The sequence below is a fragment of the Anomaloglossus baeobatrachus genome, chromosome 7 (assembly GCF_048569485.1).
Source record: "Anomaloglossus baeobatrachus isolate aAnoBae1 chromosome 7, aAnoBae1.hap1, whole genome shotgun sequence".
NCBI classification, from domain to species: Eukaryota; Metazoa; Chordata; class Amphibia; order Anura; family Aromobatidae; genus Anomaloglossus; species Anomaloglossus baeobatrachus.
Window position 1 is genome coordinate 122209186 of NC_134359.1, and position 22247 is coordinate 122231432.

A 22247-nucleotide genomic window follows, 5' to 3' on the forward strand; every position below is an offset into this window, starting at 1 on the left:
GCAGAAGTGTATACACTGTATGGTGCACGGTTGATTTTTTGGCTATATACCCTCCTGGATTGCTCAGGGGAGACAACAGCATGGCGTCCACAAGAAGCAAGGGTGCCAAAACACAGGCTTACTATGCTGCCTGCGCCGCATGTACGGCTTTACTACCGGCAGGTTCCACTGACCCTCATTGTGTGCAGTGCTCGGCCCCTGTGGCACTTGTTCAGCCGGGGCCTCTGCTAAGGGTGGCCCAGGGGGAACCACCTGCTAACACTGTCCAGGTGACAGGGACGGAGTTTGCAGTTTTTACTGAAAGACTTTCTGAGACTATGGCTAAGATACTAGAAGCTTTGCAGTCCAGACCGGTATCTCAGACCATGGGCACTGTGGAATCATTGCTCCCTGGTTCCCCTCAGTTGGAACAACAATGTCCTCCCGGGGTGTCTCATAGATCCCAGGGTGAGGTCTCTGACACGGACCGCAGCCCCAGACCGCCTAAGCGAGCTCGCTGGGAAATCCCCTCGACATCATCACATTGTTCAGGGTCTCAGCGGGAGGACTCTCTGTATGATGAAGCGGAGGTAGCTGATCAGGATTCTGATCCTGAGGCCGCTCTCAACCTTGATACTCCTGATGGGGACGCCATAGTGAATGATCTTATCGCGTCCATAAATCAAATGTTGGATATTTCCCCCTCAGCTCCTCCAGTAGAGGAGATACAGTAAAGCGAATCCCAGCACTCAAATTGAAGACGAGAGGGGAATTATGCAAAAGTAAATTTATTGGCTAGTACACTGCAAAAGGAACCTAACCAGAGCAACGGCACCAACGTTTCGGCATAAAGCCTTTTTCAAGGTCGTTGCATCACTGGTCAGAATATGGAAATGCGGGTCTCGGAGGACAACCGGAGGATTGTAAATAATGGTAAGGTTCCACACGTTTTTGCAGAGTATGCTCATGGGTGAAGGGGTGACAGGTTCACAGTGTGAGGTGAGAGGACGCCTGCAGTGGAGGTCCGGGATTAGCATCAGTGGCAGGGAGACAGGCTGCAGCCTGTCTCCCTGCCACTGATGCTAATCCCGGACCTCCACTGCAGGCGTCCTCTCACCTCACACTGTGAACCTGTCACCCCTTCACCCATGAGCATACTCTGCAAAAACGTGTGGAACCTTACCATTATTTACAATCCTCCGGTTGTCCTCCGAGACCCGCATTTCCATATTCTGACCAGTGATGCAACGACCTTGAAAAAGGCTTTATGCCGAAACGTTGGTGCCGTTGCTCTGGTTAGGTTCCTTTTGCAGTGTACTAGCCAATAAATTCACTTTTGCATAATTCCCCTCTCGTCTTCAATTTGAGTGCTGGGATTCGCTTTACTGTATGTTTTCTGATCCCTTTAGCACCTCCAGCATTTGTGGTGAAGCCTGTAATTTCTCTATATTTATCCTCCAGTAGAGGAGTCAGCTTCTCAGCAGGAGAAATTCCGTTTCAGGTTTCCCAAGCGTACAACGAGTATGTTTCTGGACCACTCTGACTTCAGAGAGGCAGTCCAGAAACACCGAGTTTGTCCAGATAAGCGTTTTTCCAAGCGCCTTAAGGATACGCGTTATCCCTTCCCCCCCTGACGTGGTCAAGGGCTGGACTCAGTGTCCCAAGGTGGATCCTCCAATCTCCAGACTGGCGGCTAGATCCATAGTTGCAGTTGAAGATGGGGCTTCACTCAAGGATGCCACTGACAGACAGATGGAGCTCTGGTTGAAATCCATCTATGAAGCTATCGGCGCGTCTTTTGCTCCAGCATTCGCAGCCGTATGGGCACTCCAAGCTATCTCAGCGGGTCAAGCGCAAATTGACGCACTCACACGTACGTCTGCGCCGCAAGTGGCGTCCATAACCTCCCAAACGTCGGCATTTGCGTCCTACGCTATTAATGCTATCCTGGACTCTGCGAGCCGTACGGCGGTTGCAGCCGACAATTCGGTGGCAATACGCAGGGCCTTGTGGCTACGGGAATGGAAGGCAGATTCGGCTTCCAAAAAGTGCTTAACCGGTTTGCCATTTTCTGGCGACCGTTTGTTTGGTGAGAGATTGGATGAAATCATCAAACAATCCAAGGGAAAGGAAACATCCTTACCCCAGGCCAAACCAAACATACCCCAACAGAGGAGGGGACAGTCGAGGTTTCGGTCCTTTCGGGGTGCGGGCAGGTCCCAATTCTCCTCGTCCAAAAGGCCTCAGAAGGATCAGAGGAACCCCGATTCATGGCGGTCTAAGTCACGCCCAAAAAAGACCGCCGGAGGTGCCGCTACCAAGGCGGCTTCCTCATGACTTACGGCCTCCTCACACCGCATCCTCGGTCGGTGGCAGGCTCTCCCGCTTTTGCGACACCTGGCTGCCACAGGTAAAAGACCGTTGGGTGAGAGACATTCTGTCTCACGGTTACAGGATAGAGTTCAGCTCTCGTCCTCCGACTCGATTCTTCAGAACATCTCCGCCTCCCGAGCGAGCTGATGCTCTTCTGCAGGCGGTGGGCACTCTGAAGGCGGAAGGAGTGGTGGTCCCAGTTCCTCTTCAGCAACAGGGTCACGGTTTTTACTCCAACCTGTTTGTGGTCCCAAAGAAGGACGGGTCTTTCCGTCCTGTCCTGGACCTAAAAGTGCTCAACAAACACGTAAAGACCAGGCGGTTCCGGATGGAATCCCTCCGCTCCGTCATCGCCTCAATGTCCCAAGGAGATTTCCTGGCATCGATCGATATCAAAGATGCTTATCTCCACGTACCGATTGCTCCAGAGCATCAGCGCTTCCTGCGCTTCGCCATAGGAGACGAACACCTTCAGTTCGCGGCACTGCCGTTCGGCCTGGCGACAGCCCCACGGGTTTTCACCAAGGTCATGGCTACAGTAGTTGCGGTCCTCCACTCTCAGGGGCACTCGGTGATCCCTTACTTAGACGATCTGCTGGTCAAGGCACCCTCTCAAGAGGCATGCCAACACAGCCTCAACGCTACTCTGGAGACTCTCCAGAGTTTCGGGTGGATCATCAATTTTCCAAAGTCAAATCTGACACCGGCCCAATCACTAACATATCTTGGCATGGAGTTTCATACTCTCTCAGCGATAGTGAAGCTTCCGCTGAACAAACAGCGTTCACTACAGACAGGGGTGCAATCTCTCCTTCAAGGCCAGTCGCACCCCCTGAGGCGCCTCATGCACTTCCTAGGGAAGATGGTAGCAGCAATGGAGGCAGTTCCTTTTGCGCAGTTTCACCTGCGTCCTCTTCAATGGGACATCCTACGCAAATGGGACAGGAAGCCGACGTCCCTCGACAGGAACGTCTCTCTCTCTCAGGCAACCAAAGCTTCCCTTCGGTGGTGGCTTCTTCCCACTTCATTATCGAAGGGGAAATCCTTCCTACCCCCATCCTGGGCAGTGGTCACGACGGACGCGAGTCTGTCAGGGTGGGGAGCAGTTTTTCTCCACCACAGGGCCCAGGGTACGTGGACTCAGCAAGAGTCCAAACTCCAGATCAATGTTCTGGAGATCAGGGCAGTGTATCTTGCCCTAAAAGCGTTCCAGCAGTGGCTGGAAGGCAAGCAGATCCGAATTCAGTCGGACAACTCCACAGCGGTGGCTTGCATCAACCACCAAGGGGGAACACGCAGTCGGCAAGCCTTCCAGGAAGTCCGGCGGATTTTGATGTGGGTGGAAGCCACGGCCTCCACCATCTCCGCAGTTCACATCCCGGGCGTGGAAAACTGGGAAGCAGACTTTCTCAGTCGCCAGGGCATGGACGCAGGGGAATGGTCCCTTCACCCGGACGTGTTTCAGGAGATCTGTTGCCGCTGGGGGATGCCGGACGTCGACCTAATGGCGTCCCGGCACAACAACAAGGTCACGGCATTCATTGCACGATCTCACGATCACAGAGCTCTGGCGGCAGACGCCTTAGTTCAGGATTGGTCGCAGTTTCAACTCCCTTATGTGTTTCCTCCGTTGGCCCTGTTGCCCAGAGTGTTACGCAAGATCAGGGCGGACTGTCGCCGCGCCATCCTCGTCGCTCCAGACTGGCCGAGGAGGTCGTGGTACCCGGATCTGTGGCATCTCACGGTGGGCCAACCGTGGGCACTACCAGACCGACCAGACTTGCTGTCTCAAGGGCCGTTTTTCCATCTGAATTCTGCGGCCCTCAACCTGACTGTGTGGCCATTGAGTCCTGGATCTTAGCGTCTTCAGGATTATCTCAAGAGGTCATTGCCACTATGAGACAGGCTAGGAAACCAACGTCCGCCAAGATCTACCACAGGACGTGGAAAATATTCCTGTCGTGGTGCTCTGCTCAGTTTTTTTCTCCCTGGCCATTTGCCTTGCCCACTTTTCTGTCCTTTCTTCAATCCGGATTGGAAAAGGGTTTGTCACTCGGCTCCCTTAAGGGACAAGTCTCAGCGCTTTCTGTGTTTTTTCAGAAGCGCCTGGCCAGACTTCCACAGGTACGCACATTCCTGCAGGGGGTTTGTCACATCGTCCCTCCTTACAAGCGTCCGTTAGAACCCTGGGATCTGAACAGGGTGCTGATGGTTCTTCAGAAACCACCGTTCGAGCCAATGAGGGATATTTCTCTCGCACGCCTTTCGCAGAAAGTGGTTTTCCTAGTAGCAGTCACTTCACTTCGGAGAGTGTCTGAGCTAGCAGCGTTGTCATGCAAAGCCCCTTTCCTGGTGTTTCACCAGGACAAGGTGGTTCTGCGTCCGGTTCCGGAATTTCTCCCTAAGGTGGTATCCCCTTTTCATCTCAATCAGGATATCTCCTTACCCTCTTTTTGTCCTCATCCAGTTCACCAATGTGAAAAGGATTTGCACTTGTTAGATCTGGTGAGAGCACTCAGATTCTACATTTCCCGTACGGCGCCTCTGCGCCGCTCCGATGCACTCTTTGTCCTTGTCGCTGGCCAGCGTAAAGGGACACAAGCTTCCAAGTCAACCCTGGCTAGGTGGATCAAGGAACCAATTCTCGAAGCTTATCGTTCCTCGGGGCTTCCGGTTCCCTCAGGGCTGAAGGCCCATTCTACCAGGGCTGTGGGAGCGTCCTGGGCCTTGCGGCACCAGGCTACGGCTCAGCAGGTGTGTCAGGCAGCTACCTGGTCGAGCCTGCACACTTTCACGAAACACTATCAGGTGCATACCTATGCTTCGGCAGATGCCAGCCTAGGTAGGCGAGTCCTTCAGGCGGCGGTTGCACACCTGTAGGACTGAGCCATTACGGCTCTATTATGAGGTATTATTTACCCACCCAGGGACTGCTTTTGGACGTCCCAATTGTCTGGGTCTCCCAATGGAGCGACAAAGAAGAAGGGAATTTTGTTTACTTACCGTAAATTCCTTTTCCTTTTCTTCTAGCTCCAATTGGGAGACCCAGCACCCGCCCCTGTTTTTTTGTGTACACATGTTGTTCATGTTGAAGGGTTTCAGTTCTCCGATATTCCTTCGGATTGAATTTACTTTAAACCAGTTTATAATTTTTTCCTCCTTCTTGCTTTTGCACCAAAACTGAGGAGCCCGTGGGAGCACGGGGGGTGTATAGGCAGAAGGGGAGGGGCTTTACACTTTTAGTGTAATACTTTGTGTGGCCTCCGGAGGCATAGCCTATACACCCAATTGTCTGGGTCTCCCAATTGGAGCTAGAAGAAAAGGAATTTACGGTAAGTAAACAAAATTCCCTTCTTTTTGTTTTGTTTTCTTTATTTTCTGCACCAAATCTGCAACAATCTGCAGCATTTCAATTGTTGGTGTGGGTTTTTTTTTTTTTCCTGTGTTTAGTCCTTCCACCCATCAACTTCATTAAAAATTGCACGGCACAAAAACGCACCAAAACCTATGCAATTTTTGGTGCGTTTTTCTGCCAACAGATGTAAATTTCGTGCAGAAGATTTCTGCACCAATTCTGCAGTGTGCACACATTGCCTAAAACATGTAAGGCCACATTGAGTATTTGGTGTTTTTGTTTTTTTTCCCGAAGTATTTGTAAGAGAAAACTAGGAGTGGGTGATAAATACAGCAGTGGTGCTTGCCTGTCTATCATACTTTTCCTCTGATTTTTCCACCCCTTATTTTGGCTTACAAATACGGAGGAAAAAACTCAAATATTCAATGTGTGCACATGGCCTAAGGGCTCATGCGCACGTTGCTTATTTTTTTGCGTTTCTGCAGCGTTTTGAGCAACAGCGTCACATTGCCAAAGTGCATGTGTTCTGGTTCCTCAGCAAAGTCTATGAGAATCATGCAAAATCCGTGCGAATAATGCTTTTTGAAACGCAGCATTTTGCTTGTCAAAAATTTGACAATCTCTGCATTTAGAAAAACAGCATGTCCATTCTTTTGAGTGTTTTGGCAGCGTTCTACACCCATTGAAATCAATGCGTTGTAGAAAAACGCTGCCCAAATGCTAAGCAGTGCATTTGCACTGCATTTTTGTTGCGATTCACATTTTTTATTTTTTTACCTAATAAACGTCTCTCTGTCTCTCTCTGTCTCTCTCTGTCTCTCTCTGTCTCTCTCTGTCTCTCTCTGTCTCTCTCTGTCTCTCTCTGTCTCTCTCTGTCTCTCTCTGTCTCTCTCTGTCTCCCTCTGTCTCCCTCTGTCTCCCTCTGTCTCTCTCTGTCTCTCTCTGTCTCTCTCTGTCTCTCTCTGTCTCTCTCTGTCTCTCTCTGTCTCTCTCTGTCTCTCTCTGTCTCTCTCTGTCTCTCTCTGTCTCTCTCGGTCTCTCCTCTTATTGGTTGCAGTCAGACACGCCCCCCACGCTGAGTGACAGCTGTCTCACTGCAAACAATCACAGCCGCCGGTGGGCTTGTCTCTATCGAGCAGTAAAAAAATAATTTAAAAAAAACGATGTGTGGTCCCCCCGAATTTGGATACCAGCCAGGGTAAAGCCACACGACTGAAGGCTGGTATTCTCAGGATGAGGAGCTCCATGTTATGGGGAGACCCCAGCCTAACAATATCAGCCAGCAGCCGCCCGGAATTGCCGCATCCATTAGATGCGACAGTCCTGGAACTCTACTCTGCTCATCCCGAATTGCCCTGATGCGGTGGCAAACTGGGTAATAAGGAGTTAATGGCAGCAGCCCATAGCTGCCACTAAGTCCTAGGTTAATCATGGCAGGCGTCTCCCCGAGATACCTTCCATGATTACCCTGTAAGTTAAAGAAAATAAACACACACATCCAAAAAAATCCTTTATTTGTAATGATAGAAAAAAAAAACACCCTCTTTCACCACTTTATTAACTCCTCAAAAACACCCCCCGGGTCCGACGTAATCCACGCAAGGTCCCACGACGCTTTCAGTTCTGCTACATCGGAAGCTGACAGGAGCGGCAGTAGAACACCGAGCGCCGCTCCTGTGCGCTCCATGCAGCAACTGAAGTGAGTCGCGCGATCAGCTGAGCTGTCACTGAGGTTACTTGCGGCCACCGCTCTCAGGTGGAGGACTACAGCTGTGGCCGCGAGTAACCTGAGTGACGGCACAGCTGAACGCGCGGCTCACTGCAGTCACTCAAGGGATTTGCGATCACAGGTGAGTCCTTCACGTGTGACCGCAAATCAGGCTGCGACACAGAGAGCCGCACAATGTCAGTAAAATCGGGTGAAGCGCTGACATCACTGCTGCAGACTCCTGTGTCCTGGCACTGACGTCGGAGGTTCATCTGAGTTCATGACAGTACACAGAGAGGGCCGCGGGATGACAATGAAGTCGGGTGCAGTTCATCTGAGTTCATTCTCATTGCCCGGCTCTGTCTGTGTCTGCTGTCAGCGGGCGTGTATCAGAGCTGGATGCATTCTTTTTGTCAACACGCAGCGTCACATCTGCCAGAGGGTGCATTTATTTCTGCACTGGCCAGGATGCAACATGCGCATAAGCCCTAAATAGTCCATAATACCTTAATGTTTTGTTCTGCAGAGGTTAAGGGGGCTATGAATTTATTTATTTTTCTCTAGTCCCTTCCACGACAGCATAGGAGGTTGTCTCTCCACGCCCTAATTGGGACAGGAAGTTCAAGAGGTTTAAAAGGACCCTCCCACCTCCCACAGCCAGTGTCTTTCCTGTCCCCATGGGGCATGGAGAGGTTTTTTATTTTCTCCTATGCTGTGGTGGCCGGCGAACTACAGTATAATATTTTTCTTTTTTTCTTTCCCCTGTTACCTTAAGCCGGACAGCATCGGTCGGGCCTTCACCGCTCCTCCCTTGCTGTTCCCTCACGCTGTGGGGGACCGCTGCTCCAGCCTTCCGGAACCTCCTATGGGGTGATGCAGGCTGTTGAGCTCCCCGGCCGGCGTCCTCCCTGAGCCGCCGGCCGCTTCCTGCATACATGCTGCCGGAGCGATCCGGAAGTGCTCCCGGGGGCGGGACTTCCGGTCTTGCGGACTTCCGGTTGAGCGCTTCCGGTTTGCGGAGGCAGCGTGGAGGACACGCCGACGCTGACACGGCCTGTCCGGGACCGGATGCGGGAGGCGGGGAACGTTAGCCGTCACTGGGGGGGCAGGCCCTTTTGCATAAGGGCTGCCGTGAAGACGTCAGATCATGGTAAGCAACCGTGCTCCCTGTCATGTCTTTCGCTGCAGCTGCATCTGCAGAACCCAGTGTGCCCCCTGCTACTGTAAGTATGGAGGGGGATGGTCCCTCGGACATAGGTCTCAGTCAGATGATTTATGGCTCTCTGGTCTGTGTTTTCTAGGAGGACAAGGCCACTAAGAAAACTGACAGAAATGAAAAGTCGGAGAAGCCTGAGAAGTCAGAGAAGGCTGACAAGTCCGATAAGCCGGATAGACCTGACAGATTTGAAAAAATTAAAAAATGTCCTGTCTGTATAAAGAAGCTCCCTGCAGTATGGGACAAAAAGCTTTGCCAACAATGTACGGACCAGATTATTAGGGCCGAACAACCATCCCTGATAGACGAGTTGCGGTCCATGATGAAACAGGAGATTAGGGCCTCACTGGCCTCCCTCCCTGCTCCTGGCCCTGCTCCTGGCCCTGCTCCTGGACCCTCTTCTCCAAAGAAGAGGAGACTCCAGTCGACCCCGTCTAATCAGGAGGACGCTGATTCCACCTCTGAGGGTCCTGATGAAGGATTTCCCTCTGGGGGGTCTTACCAGTCCTTTCTGTTTCCCTCGAAGATTTGGGGGATCTTATTGGGGCAGTTCGGAGCACTATGGGGTTAGAGGAAGTGCAGTCTCTTCCCTCAATCCAGGATGAAATGTTTGCTGGCCTGAAAACAGTCAAACAGTTAGGATTTCCAGTTCATGCCAATATTCTGAATATTGTCTCTCAGGTATGGGAATTTCCTGAGAGGCGGGTACGGAGTGACCCTAGACGCCGGTTTCCTCTAGAACCTTCTGGATTACATTGGGAGGTCCCAAAAGTAGACGTACAGGTGGCTAGGGTAGCTAAACAAACGGCTCTTCCCTTTGAAGATACTTCCCAACTGAAGGATCAGATGGATAGGAAGGTAGAAGGCCTGATGAAGCGATCCTGGGAGGCATCGTCTTCTTCTATTCAGGCTAACATTGCCTCCACTTGTGTATCCAGGTCCCTAATTAGGTGGTTAGACCAGTTGGAGGCTCATATTTCCCAAGGGACCCCTAGGGAGGAATTACTGGAATCCCTTCCCTTGCTTAGGAAGGCTACCGGTTTTTTGACAGATACCTCGGTGGAATCTGTCCGCCTGGCGGCCAGGACTTCGGTTCTTTCGAACTCTGCCAGACGTGCCCTCTGGCTTAAGGCCTGGAGTGGAGACTCCACCTCCAAAATGAGGCTTTGCTCCCTTCCGTTTAAAGGGGATTTGGTGTTTGGCCCTGCCCTGGATGATATTCTGGACAAGGCGACCGATCGTAAGGCCTTGCCTGATCCTAGACCCACCAGGAAGCGGTCCTTTCGTCCCTCGATGCCTCAGGCCTCCCAGCCCAGAGGGAAAGGGAAGGCAGGCAGGTGGAGCTATCCTAAGGGTAGAGGGAGAAACATCCTCATCCCTCCCCATCAACAACGTCCTCAGCAGGACAAACAGTGACTCGGCCCGGGTGGGGGGACGACTCTCGGCGTTTCTTCCCCAGTGGCGGTCCATAACCACTTGCCAATGGGTTCTGAAGATCGTCTCGGAAGGTCTCCTCATAGAATTCCTCTCCCCCCCCTCGTCCGGGTCTCCGAGTCACTGCTCTGGCGTCGCAGGTTTCACAGGCTCTGTTGTACGCAAAGATTCTAGAGCTAATGCACTCGGGGGTCGTTTCCCCAGTCCCGAGTCGGGAAGAAGGGGTAGGACACTACTCCCGCCTCTTCCTTGTCAAGAAGCCGTCTGGCGACGTCCGCATAATAATCAATTTAAAACGTCTAAACCGTCAGGTCAGGTACCGGCGGTTCAAGATGGAGTCAGTAAAATCAGCTATTCCCCTGATAGGTCTACACCACCAGATGGCCTCTATAGATCTGAAAGACGCCTACTTCCATGTGCCCGTCCATCCGGGTCACAGGCAATACCTCAGGTTTGCGGTTCTACACGGGGAGGAGGTGCTTCATTTCCAATTCAATGTACTTCCCTTCGGGATCTCCTCGGCTCCAAGGATCTTTTCGAAGATCATGGCAGAGGTGGTCGCCTTCATAAGATTGCAGGGTATCTGTCTGGTTCCATATTTGGACGACTTTCTTCTCATGGCTCCATCTGCTCCAACCCTCCGGAGCCATGTGGAAAAGTCTTTAGGAATCCTTCGGTCCCTGGGATGGATTCCCAATCTCAAAAAATCACAGTTAACCCCCTCCTCCACTCGGCAGTTTCTCGGAGTGCTGCTGGACTCCGACAGACAGGCATCTTTTCTCCCGGAGGGCCACAAGGTAGCTCTGTTAGCCAAAATATCAAAGCTTCGCAGGCAGGCTCGCCCGACGCTTCGAGCGGCTATGTCAGCTCTGGGTTCCATGACGTCCTGCATTCCCTCAGTCAGGTGGGCTCAGGCCCATTCTCGGTGTCTCCAGGATCATATCCTGGCACATTGGGACAGACTCCCGTCGTCCCTAAACAGACGGTTTCGCCTCTCGGGGCCCGTCTCCTCATCCCTTCTCTGGTGGCTGCGGCCCACCAACCTGCAGGTGGGGGTTGCCTGGACGCAGGCACCCCTGGTTACACTGACCACAGATGCCAGCCTGCGAGGATGGGGTGCAATGGTGGCAAACTCCCCATTTCAAGGGGTCTGGAGTCCTTACGTCAGCTCCCAATCCTCCAACTACCGGGAGCTCAGGGCAGTTAGGGAAGCCCTCCTTGCGGCTCAGGACCTCGTCCGGGACTCTCACGTCCTGGTATATTCAGACAATGTCACAACAGTGGCACATCTCCGCCATCAGGGCAGTACACGCTCAGGCGCCCTGAAGTCAGTGTCCTCCCGGATCTTTCAATGGGCGGAACAATCACTGCTATCCCTTTCTGCAGTCCATCTGAAGGGCTCACTAAATCTTCAGGCAGATTTCCTGAGTCGTCGGGATGTTCATCCGGGGGAATGGAGCCTGGATCAGGCGGTGTTCTGCTCTCTGGTGGCGAGGTGGGGTACTCCAGAGGTGGACCTCTTTGCTTCGGCAGGGAATCGCAAGGTCGCAACATATTTCTCCCTGAACCCACGGGACAAGGCGTTAGGGGTAGACGCTTTCTGCCACAATTGGTCCTTTTGCCTCGCTTACGCGTTCCCCCCTCTTCCTCTTCTCGCAAGGGCCCTGAGGAAGATCAGAGACGAGGGGGTCCCAACTATACTGGTAGCCCCGCTGTGGCCTCGGAGGAGTTGGTACAGCCTGGTCATGACTCTAGGAATAGACGGCCCAGTCCTCTTAGGTTCGGACCCCAGCTTACTGTCCCAGGGTCCGATTTTCCATCCGGCTCCCCAGAAACTCAACTTGGCTGCCTGGCTTCTGAGGCCCGGGCACTGAAGGCCCAAGGGCTTTCTGACAAGGTTGTGGCTACCCTGCAGAAGAACCGTAAACCAGTGACTAATAGTATTTACAACAAAATCTGGAAGAAATTTTCCTCCTGGTGTGGTTCTCGGCCTCCTGACCCACTTCGGCCTAATATTGCGCAGATTCTGGATTTTCTCCAGAGTGGATTGGACTTAGGCCTTCGGCCTAGCACCCTGAAAGTTCAGGTGTCAGCCCTCAGTGCAGTCTTTGACACGGCTCTGGCAGATCATCGTTGGATCCGTCGGTTCTTTGTGTCCGCTAGTAGACTCTGTCCACGTCAGAGGGTCCTGACGCCCCGCTGGGATCTCAATGTGGTCCTTACCGGACTATCTCAGTCACCTTTTGAGCCTCTTTGCTCTTGTCACATTCGTTCTCTTTCTCACAAGACTGCTTTTCTTGTGGCTATTACGTCTGCTCGCAGAGTCGGAGAACTTCAGGCTTTGTCTATTCGGGAACCTTACTTGACCATCAGAGATGACAGCATTGTTTTTCAGCTGGACCCTTCCTTCCTTCCCAAGGTGGTTTCGGATTTCCACCGTTCTCAGTCCATCATCCTGCCTTCCTTCTGTCAGAATCCTCGGACTCCCGGTGAGGAAGTGTTTCATTCTTTGGACGTCCGTAGGACTGTGTTGCACTACCTGGAGGTTACTGCTTCTTGGCGCCTTGATAGTAACCTGTTTATCCAGCCCTTTGGTCGAAATAAGGGCAGGAAGGTAGCTAAGAGTACCGTCGTCAACTGGATTGTGCGGGCAATTAGAGACTCCTACCTCGCTCAGCATCTCTCTCCACCTACCGGATTTACGGCACACTCCACCAGAGCTACCTCTGTCTCCTGGGCTGAACGGGCAGGGGCTTCCCCTGAGCAGATCTGCAAGGCGGCTACGTGGTCTTCGCTCCATACTTTCACGAAGCATTATCGTTTGGATCTGGATTCCAACAGGGATTTGGCCTTTGGCAGGAAGGTCCTGCAGGCTGTGGTCCCCCCCCTAGGTATCAATTCTTTGGTATTCCTCCTATGCTGTCGTGGAAGGGACTAGAGAAATAAGAATTATTCTTACCGATAATTCGGTTTCTAGGACCTTCCACGACAGCAGGTAATTCCCTCCCCTTTTGTATTCATATATTCCTGAATGTGTGGTACTTCTCATATGCTATGGATTCTTTGTAAGACACTGGCTGTGGGAGGTGGGAGGGTCCTTTTAAACCTCTTGAACTTCCTGTCCCAATTAGGGCGTGGAGAGACAACCTCCTATGCTGTCGTGGAAGGTCCTAGAAACCGAATTATCGGTAAGAATAATTCTTATTTTTTGCTTTCTCCTAGATACAGCATATCTCTACCCATAGGCAGCATGTTATAGGTTTTTTTGTGGGGTTTTGTTTTTTTTATTTTTTTTCTTTTCTTTTTCTAATAGAATATCTATATCTGTTATAAAAAGAAAAGCAAAAAATAAAAAAACACATATATTAAGCTCTATGGCAAGAGATGCTCCATCTACGGGGAAAAAACCTTTTTTTTTTTTTTTTTGAAAAAAAAATAAAAAAATTCATAGACATAGTAAAAATATCCAGGGCCATTTCCGTTCTCTGCCTTTTTTGGTATTTTTTTTTTTCCTGCCTCTGATTTGTAAAGTTCTGTGGAACATGCCGGCAGCATATAAATAAAGGATATTATAGCGTAGCAGACCTTTTTCTGTTCTTCCTGATGGCATACTTATTTAAGAGCGCAGCAGTGTACTTTTCCCTGGTCTCTAATGGCTCCTTAGAGGGGACTGTAGACCGCCATCATCTGCATTCTATCTGGAGATGAGAGGATGTGCATTATTCTGTATACACATTGTTCAGTACAAAAAAAATATTTCTTTAATAAAAAAAAAAAAAGTGGACATGAGTTGGCACATAATTTATATTCAGCCGCGCTGGTAACGGCTCTGTAGAGGTAAGGCAATGCTCATGTGCTCATGGATTGTGTAAATTTATGTTATGCCAGTTTGCATTCAGCTTCTCCACAAGAATATCCAGCTTTATCTGTAGTAATATATTAGTTCTGGAGCAAAGTGCCCATCGCTTGGTGGATGAATGAATCCCTGCAGGCACCTTGATAGATGAGCTGAGCCGGTTTCATCAGATAGAATGCACAGGCCTGTAGGACGCATCCATCTTTTTATATTTTCTAGCGTTGTGCTCTTGTAAAGTTGGCTGAGTGTTGCAGATCTAGGGGGGCTTATCTGTACAGTGTATTTGACATTTCCCCATAACCATAAACTGTACATAAAATGTATATGTGCCCCTCTAATCTATTTCTATGTGAATGCTCTTCACACATTGAGTGCGGCTCAATTGCCATTTCTTAACTAAATGGTAAAGATTTCATAGATTTTGTTTTCTTATTTCCCATATTTCGGGAAGGGGGGGTGAACTCTTGATACACTAAGGAATGGAACTAAGCCATATCGGCTCATACAGAATTTGGAGAAACAATAATATATTGCGATGCCCCAAATTACATGAGCTCTAAGAGTAAGTGCTGTTGATGTTTAGTGCAGTTTTTGTACCCCAAATCTGCAGTAACTTACAGTATAACTCCCTTCTCACCTTCATATCAAGTTGAGAAATCTGCAAAGAAAGTCCACAGGATATGTGATGAATGTCTGATCATCGGGTCCTGGTGATCACTAGAAAAGGGGGGTATGAGTCCCCTGTTTTTGCTTACTGTACAGTGAAGAGAAGTTTGAGTAGGTCAGTAGTCAAGCTTGGACAGTGCTGCATTCAAAGTCTAGGGACGGACAGACAGTTGAGTACATGGCTCCAGAATATCCGTCAGCCCCTTAGATATTAAAGGGAGTCTGACAGCAACCCACCCCATAAAAAAATAATCAATTCAAGTCCTGTGACACCATAACATAGCTAGCCGGTTCCTTCATTACTGAGAAATCAGCGTTTGAATTGCTATGCAAATAAACCTGAAGGCTCTGTCACTTCCGCTCTATTTCCCACCCAGCGCTGCCTCAGTCTGCTTGGCTGCCAGCCTCAGTGCTGTGTACCCTTCAGGGAAAGGAGCTGTCAGTCAAGGAGGCTGTGCTGGGCGGGAAATAGAGCTGGAGTGACTGAGGCTTCAGATCAGCCATTGTCTTTCAGCCTCATTTGCATATCAAGTCAAATACTGACTTCTCAGTAAAGGTGGCTTTACACACTGCAACATCGCAAACGACATCGCTGTAACGTCACCGGTTTTGTGACGTAATAGCGACCTCCCCAGCGACATTGCAGTGTGTGAAACACATCAGCGACCTGGCCCCTGCTGTGAAGTTGCTGATCGCTACAAATCGTTCAGGACCATTCTTTGGTCCTTTGTTTCCCGCTGTGCAGCATGATCGCTAGAAAGTCTCAGTGTGTAAAGGGGACTTAAATGTGCAGGCAGCAGGAGCCGGCTTCTGCGGACACTGGTAACCACGGTAAACATCGGGTAACCAAGAAGCCCTGTCCTTGGTTACCCGATATTTACCTCCGCCGCTCTCACTGTCAGTGCCGGCTCCTGCTCCTGCTCCTTGCACGTATAGCAGAGTACACATCGGGTAATTAACCCGATGTGTGCTCTAGCTAGGAGAGCAGGTAGCCAGCGCTAAGCGGTGTGCACGGCTCCCTGCTCTCTGCACGTGTAGCTACAGCACACATCGGGTAATTAACCCGATGTGTACTGTAGCTAGGAGAGCAGGGAGCCAGCGCTAAGCAGTGTGCGCGGCTCCTGCTCTATGCACATGTAGCTGCAGCACACATCGGGTAATTAACCCGATGTGTACTGTAGCTAGGAGAGCAGGGAGCCAGCGCTAAGCAGTGTGCGCGGCTCCCTGCTCTCTGCACGTGTAGCTGCGTGCGCTGGTAACAAAGGTAAATATCAGGTTGGATACCCGATATTTACCTTAGTTACCAAGCGCAGCATCGCTTCAGTGCGTCGCTGCTGGCTGGGGGCTGGTCACTGGTTGCTTGTGACAGCTCACCAGCAACCCGTGTAGCGATGCTCCAGCGATCCCTGCTAGGTCAGGTTGCTGGTGGGATCGCTGGAGCATCTGACTGTGTGAACTCTCACCAGCAACCTCCTAGCAACTTACCAGCGATCCCTATCAGGTTGGGATCGCTGGTGGGATCGCTGAAAGTCTCAGTGTGTAAAGGGGCCTTAACAGAAGAGCAATCTAGCCATGTAAAGGTGTTGCTGGACTTGTATTTGAAGGAGTTACAAACGTATAGTTTGTGGTGTGAAATCTTGCTGCCAGATTCTCTTTAAATGGCGTAGCAGGGCACATATTCCACAGCCACTCCAATCAAGTCCCTCTTCAATGCAAAGCCTGAAGTGAGAATTGGGACCTCCATTCTAATAATGAGCAGGGCCCCTGTTGATCAGACATTTACCACCTCTCTTGAAGATGGGAAATAAATGTCTATTGCGCCAAATCCTTTTATAAATAATTAGCAGTGCTACAAAAGATTTCAGCGGAGTTCAAGGTATATTCACACGTAGCAGATTTGTTGCAGAAGTTTCTGTCACTGAAAATCCTTTTTATTTATCTGAACAGGGTGGTTTTGGCAAGAAGTAAATTGGGTTCTACAAAAACAGACCTGCAAGTTGTAAATTTGCCCTTCAAGTGTCATCTCAAGAGCAGAGTAAAAGCCAAATATTTGCTTCAAAGCATTATGTGAAATGACTGTAATGGAAAATGCAAAAAAGTTAATTATTTTCTCCAGTACTAGATTAATGAAATAAATTAAATCCATTATTAAAAGGGGTTGTCCACTAGTAGGAGAACTCGTTCTCATTCCCACTTGCACCCCCATAAAATAACTAAGACTATACTCCCCTCCGGCGATGGCGCAGTTCCAACGATGTCAGAACTCGCGTTCCCTGGGGCCCATGTAACCTTGATATACAAGCCACATGACCAATCAGTGTCGGCTTCATTCTCCCCGCCTTTGTACAGTTAAGTAATTAACAGAAAGTGAAGCGCAGCCTCGTCACTCACTTCCTGTTAATTACTTAACCGTATGAAGGCGGGGAGAAGGAAGCCGACACTGTTTGGTCACGGGGCTCACATGTCATAACAAGGTCACATAGGCCCAAGGAACACAAATTCCAACATCTCTGGAACAGTGCCATCACTGGAGGGGAGTATAGACTTTTTATATTTATGGGGGCGCACATGGGGAATGACAGTGGGTTTTCCTAGTGGTGGACAACCCCTTTTAATGAATAAATTCAAGGTTTTGTTTTCTTTGAATTATGTCATTGCTATTTTATCTATTATGCAATGCATTTAGTCTTCTTTCTCTGCCTTAGGTTTGCCTACATGGTAGCAACAGTGCTTCTAAGTGTTCTCGTCAGGAAGCTGCACTTACTGCCTGTGAAGGGGCAGGTTATGGAGACCAAGTATGAACTTGTGACTTCTCCAAAAGAAGAGGCTTGGATCAGTTTGTCAAAGAGGAACTGAAATATCCAGACACGTCCGGTTATTCCTTTTCAGCTAAAGAAGACGAAATTATTTTTTTTCTTTATAATCCCTGTTTCAACAATCGGATATTTGTTCTTTAAACCACATGACAGTCAAGTGTGCCAGGATAATTAGATCAAATAACTTAGCAAATTTATTTCCTTTTAAAGGCAGTATATTTGTTACTGACTTAAAGGGGTTTCATTTTAATTAATAGATCTTGGAATAATAATCATCCATAATTGGATGTGTTTTAAAAAAAAAATAAAGAAAAAAAATAATAACTGTGCTGAGATCTATTATAAATGTGCCCCTGCTATGTACTGTGTAATGGCTGTGTCTGACTGTACAGAAACATGGTCTTATCATACCACATCTCCTCGGTCGGGGAGGAAGTAAGAGTATTAACATTATAGCATGGGATCGTATCTGATTCTTCTTTTTTTGAGGTAAAGAATTTCCTTGCCTTTTTTTTTTTATTTTTATAAATGTTACCACCTAAGAATAATTTGCATCCCATGCTGTAATGTCTGTATACTTCCTCACCAAATAAATAATTTGCTATCCCATGCTGTAATGTCCGTTTTTTTTTTTTATACTTCTTTCTAGCTCAGACAGTGTGGTATGATAGCAGGGCACATATATAAGATTATCTCAGCACAGGAACGTTTTGTTTTGTCTTTTTTTTTTTTTATTATGGAAATTATTATTATTATTATTATTATTCCAAGATCTCTTGATTAAAATGAACTTTGTTCATAGGAAAACCCCATTAAGCAAAACGAGTAAATATTCAATAACGTTGTCACGGTCTACAAATTTCTTTCCACATCAATGTCCTTTATACACTTCAGAGTGACAGTTGAGTTTTCCTGTATTTTTGTAATTTATTTTTTTTTTAATACGGCTAGGAACTTACAGGCAGGTTGGTGCTAACAAACTTCTTATGCTGACTGGTTCCGATCTCTGCCAGTTCATAGTGGTCACGGACCGCTCCTGCTGAAAGCTTCTGCCTACGTCTTGTCGTCAGCACAGCTTCTTCTTTTCCACTCTGTTCTGTTGTCAGGGCATCTCTGCCTTTGTAATGCTGATTGATAGCTGACTCTCGCTGCCTAAATGCAGGGAGTCGGGTGCCGATAAAACGTCTGCAGTAATGCCCCGTCAACAAAGCAGATAGAAAAAGGAAGAACATCTGTGGATGTGTGCAGAAATGAAGCAGCAGAATCGGTTCATGACCACTCTGAGCTGGCTAAGATTGGCGACAGGAAGAACAGACAACTACCTGCCAGTAAGTGCGTGCTCCCATTAGAAAATAAATTAGAAAAGTCCAGGATAATCCCTTTAATATTTGCACTCAGGCTAAGAATTATCATTTTAGAAGAAGGCATAAATTGTCCATAACAGCAATATTAGACCTGGGGTCCACACCTATCTCCAAAATAGGGCTCCATCACATAGCCTGGTGAGGTGACTTTTCATTGACACATCCTAAACAAAAATGAATGCGGAGGAGGCCGCACACATCCGTGGATTCTCACATTTCACTTCTATGGAAGTCTCAAATTGCCAATCCCAGTTCTAGAGACTGGTGCAGTTCCTTGTGGATATGCCATAAGACTAAGCTGGAGAAACCTTTTCACATTCCTTGTCTGGAAAAAAAAAAATATGAATCTGAGCAAATTTGGAGTCTCTTTAGCCATATTGTAGGTCCTTATTCATTTACATATTCTTTATTTTTTGTTTTCTCTTAAAAATGTGACTCGATTGTGGAAGAGAGAAATATGATTGAAAAGAAAGAAATGTGGTTGTAATAAGCCCTTGTAATCAGTATTACTAAAAAACTGTGCCCTATATACCAACAGTAGCCTCACTGCAGTGGCAAGGAATGGATCATTTATCAAGGAATGGATCATTTATCTGCTTGTGTGAACAAGTCGTGTTTAGGAGTACGTCTTTTATACATATGTAGGGCTACTTGTTTCTTGAATCTCCTGTATGCTGCAGTTGAACTGTCTTTAACAAGTGATGTATAAGACTGCATACCTTCTGTGCCTTTTTTTTGAAGAATTTGTTGCCTTTGTAAATTTCACTGCCATATAAATGTATTTTTAACGGCAAAGCAAATGGTGGTGAAAGCATACATGAGAAAACCCTCTACAGTGTGAGATTCATTTTTTATGTCTGTGATATTTTAAGAGTTTTTGAAATTTTTATAAATGAAAATTCTTTGCATTCTGTGATGTTTCTTACAAGGAGCGTTCTACACCTTCTGCTCCTTACGACACCACATTTCACACATTAGAGCTGTTAAATATGCATCGTATGCAGTGTTTCAGTTTCATCCATATTAAAACAACCTAATTTTTGTCCTGTGATTTTACTGGTTACATTTCCTTGCTACAACACAAAAGGTAATCACTCCAGCATAAATGATTTAAGTCAATGTGCAGAGCAGTAATTACATGTGTTTGATACTAATTAACATTGGGAATATGTGCTAGTTTCAGCTTACTAATGGCACATAGCTGTATGATGTGAGCAGTACATACAGTGAGACAGTCTGCACTCCACTGGTAAAATGACAGGTTTTTACCATGTAAAAAGTCATCCCAAAAAAAATTTAATTTCAGAATTTCGTCAAACCTTTAATGTCAATCTGTATAAATCCATCGAGAAACAATTTGAAATAAAACTAAATAATGTAGTCCTGTAGGTGTGAAACCCTCTTAAAATTGGGATGTGGTTGTGTTCAGAATTTGCCAGTCACATTTAAACTCATGTTAAATCATAGTCCTTACACCGCTGCTATAATTTCCAGTGATTTAGTCACCACTATATCAAGTTTAGTTCTAGTAGTATTTGTCTGACCTTGTCTTTGTTTCAGTTTACAGCAAAAGCCATGATACGTAAACAGCTTACAATAACAGCAAAGGGATTTCCTTTTTGAAAGTTTTGAAATTAGAGGTTTACATACAGTATCTAAAGAGACACATCTGCATGTTTGTCTCACTATCTGACATGAAATTAGAATAAATATTTTCCATTTTAGGTCAATTTGGATTTTCAAAATTATTTATATTTGCCAAATGGCAGACTAATGAGAGAGAGAGTGTTTTAATGCATTTTTATTACTTGTTGCAAAATTAAAAGTTTATACAATTCATTAATATTTTGTGCCATTGCCCTTAAATTGTATGACTTGGGTGAAATGTTTTGGATAATCCTCCAGAAGCGTCTCACAATTGGTAGGAATTTAGGCTCATTCCTCATGACAGAACTGGTGTAACACAGCCATGTTTGTAGGTCGATTGCTCGCACCCGCCTTTTCAGTTTTGCCCATAAATTTTCAATAGGATTGAGATCAGGGTTTTGTGATGGCCACTTCAATATAATGACTTTATCCTTAAGCCACTTTGTAACCAGTTTGGCGGTCATTGTCCATTTGAAAGACCCATTTCCACCCAAGTTTTAAGTTCCTGGCTGATGTCTTAAGATGTTGCTTCAGTATTGCCAGATAATAGTCTTTCCTCATGATGCCATCTGTTTTGTGACGTGCACCAGTCCCTCCTGCAGCAAAACAACCCCACAACATGATGCTGCCACCCCCGTGTTTCACAATTCGGATGATGTTCTTATGCTACAAAGCTTCTCCCTTTTTATTTTAAATGGAACAATGGTCATTATGGCCAAACAGTTCAATTTTAGTATTCAGATGAGACCACAGCACAGACAGCATCTCCAAAAAATTAATGTCTCTGTGTATTTGCAAACATTAATCTGGCTTTTTGTTTCTTTTGGAGTAATGGCTTCTTTTTGGCTGAGTGGCCCTTCGGCCCATGTTGATATAGTACTTGTTTCCTTGTGGATAATCACATAATCTTACCAGATTCCGCCAGCATCTTCACAAGGTCTTTTGCTTTTGTTCTTTGGTTGAAATGCACACATATGACTAAAGCACGTTTTTCTCAGGTACACAGAACCCGTCTCGTTCCTGAGTGGTATGATGGCTGGACATTCCCATCTTGTTTGTAATTGCATATAATTGTTCATACCTGAAGGTGCCTCGTTCATGTGTATCTGGAAATTGCACCCAAGGATGAACCAGTCGTGTGCAAGTCCAAAATTCTCTTCCTGAGATCTTGACTGATTTCTTTTGACTTTCCCATGATGCTACACAAAGAAGCAGTGTGTTTCAGGTGTGCATTAAAATAGCCACATGTGTGTGTCTAATGCACATGTTGCCAATAAACCTATCATAAGCTTCCAAAGACATGATATCGTCATATGGGCCATCCCATACCATTTAAATGCATAGTACTCTTAGTGTATGAAAATTTTTAACTTGCAGAAACTAATAAAAAAAATACCTTCAAACATTCTCTTGCTTGTTATTCTGGCATTTGACAAATATAAATAATTTTGGTAATACTATTTGACCTAATTTGGGAAAGGTTTATTCTGATTTCATGTCAGATAGTGAGAAAAATATGCATCTTTTTAGATTAGTGTATGTAAGCATCTGGTTTCAACTGTACACCATGGACCACTGAAGAGAATCGTCAAAAAGTAGTTTACATCTGTTACAACAGTGACATTACCTAGGACTGGATGGTTTTCAAAAATTGATGGAAAGACCAAGAAAATTGTTCTGGGAGGTTGCTAAGAGACTTGGGCTATGTGCGCACGTGGTGTAGTGTCCATGTTGCAAATTCTGCAGCGATTTGGGCAGTGCATGTGCGGTTCAAATCGCTGCAGAAACGCTGCTTAATGGATTTATTTCATGTGCTCGAGATGCTGCCTCTCC

The 22247-nt window shown here is 47.3% G+C and overlaps 1 protein-coding gene across 1 annotated transcript in view; it reads left to right on the forward strand.

Moving 5' to 3' along the window:
- CYP20A1 (cytochrome P450 family 20 subfamily A member 1) overlaps nucleotides 1-21787 on the forward strand; it is a 112686-nt gene extending 90899 nt beyond the window's left edge. The window contains exon 13 of the mRNA XM_075317652.1: nucleotides 17293-21787. Coding sequence (XP_075173767.1) covers nucleotides 17293-17443 — 151 coding nt within the window. The 3' untranslated portion in view covers nucleotides 17444-21787. The remainder of the gene's footprint in view (nucleotides 1-17292) is intronic.
- Nucleotides 21788-22247: the final 460 nt, after the last annotated feature.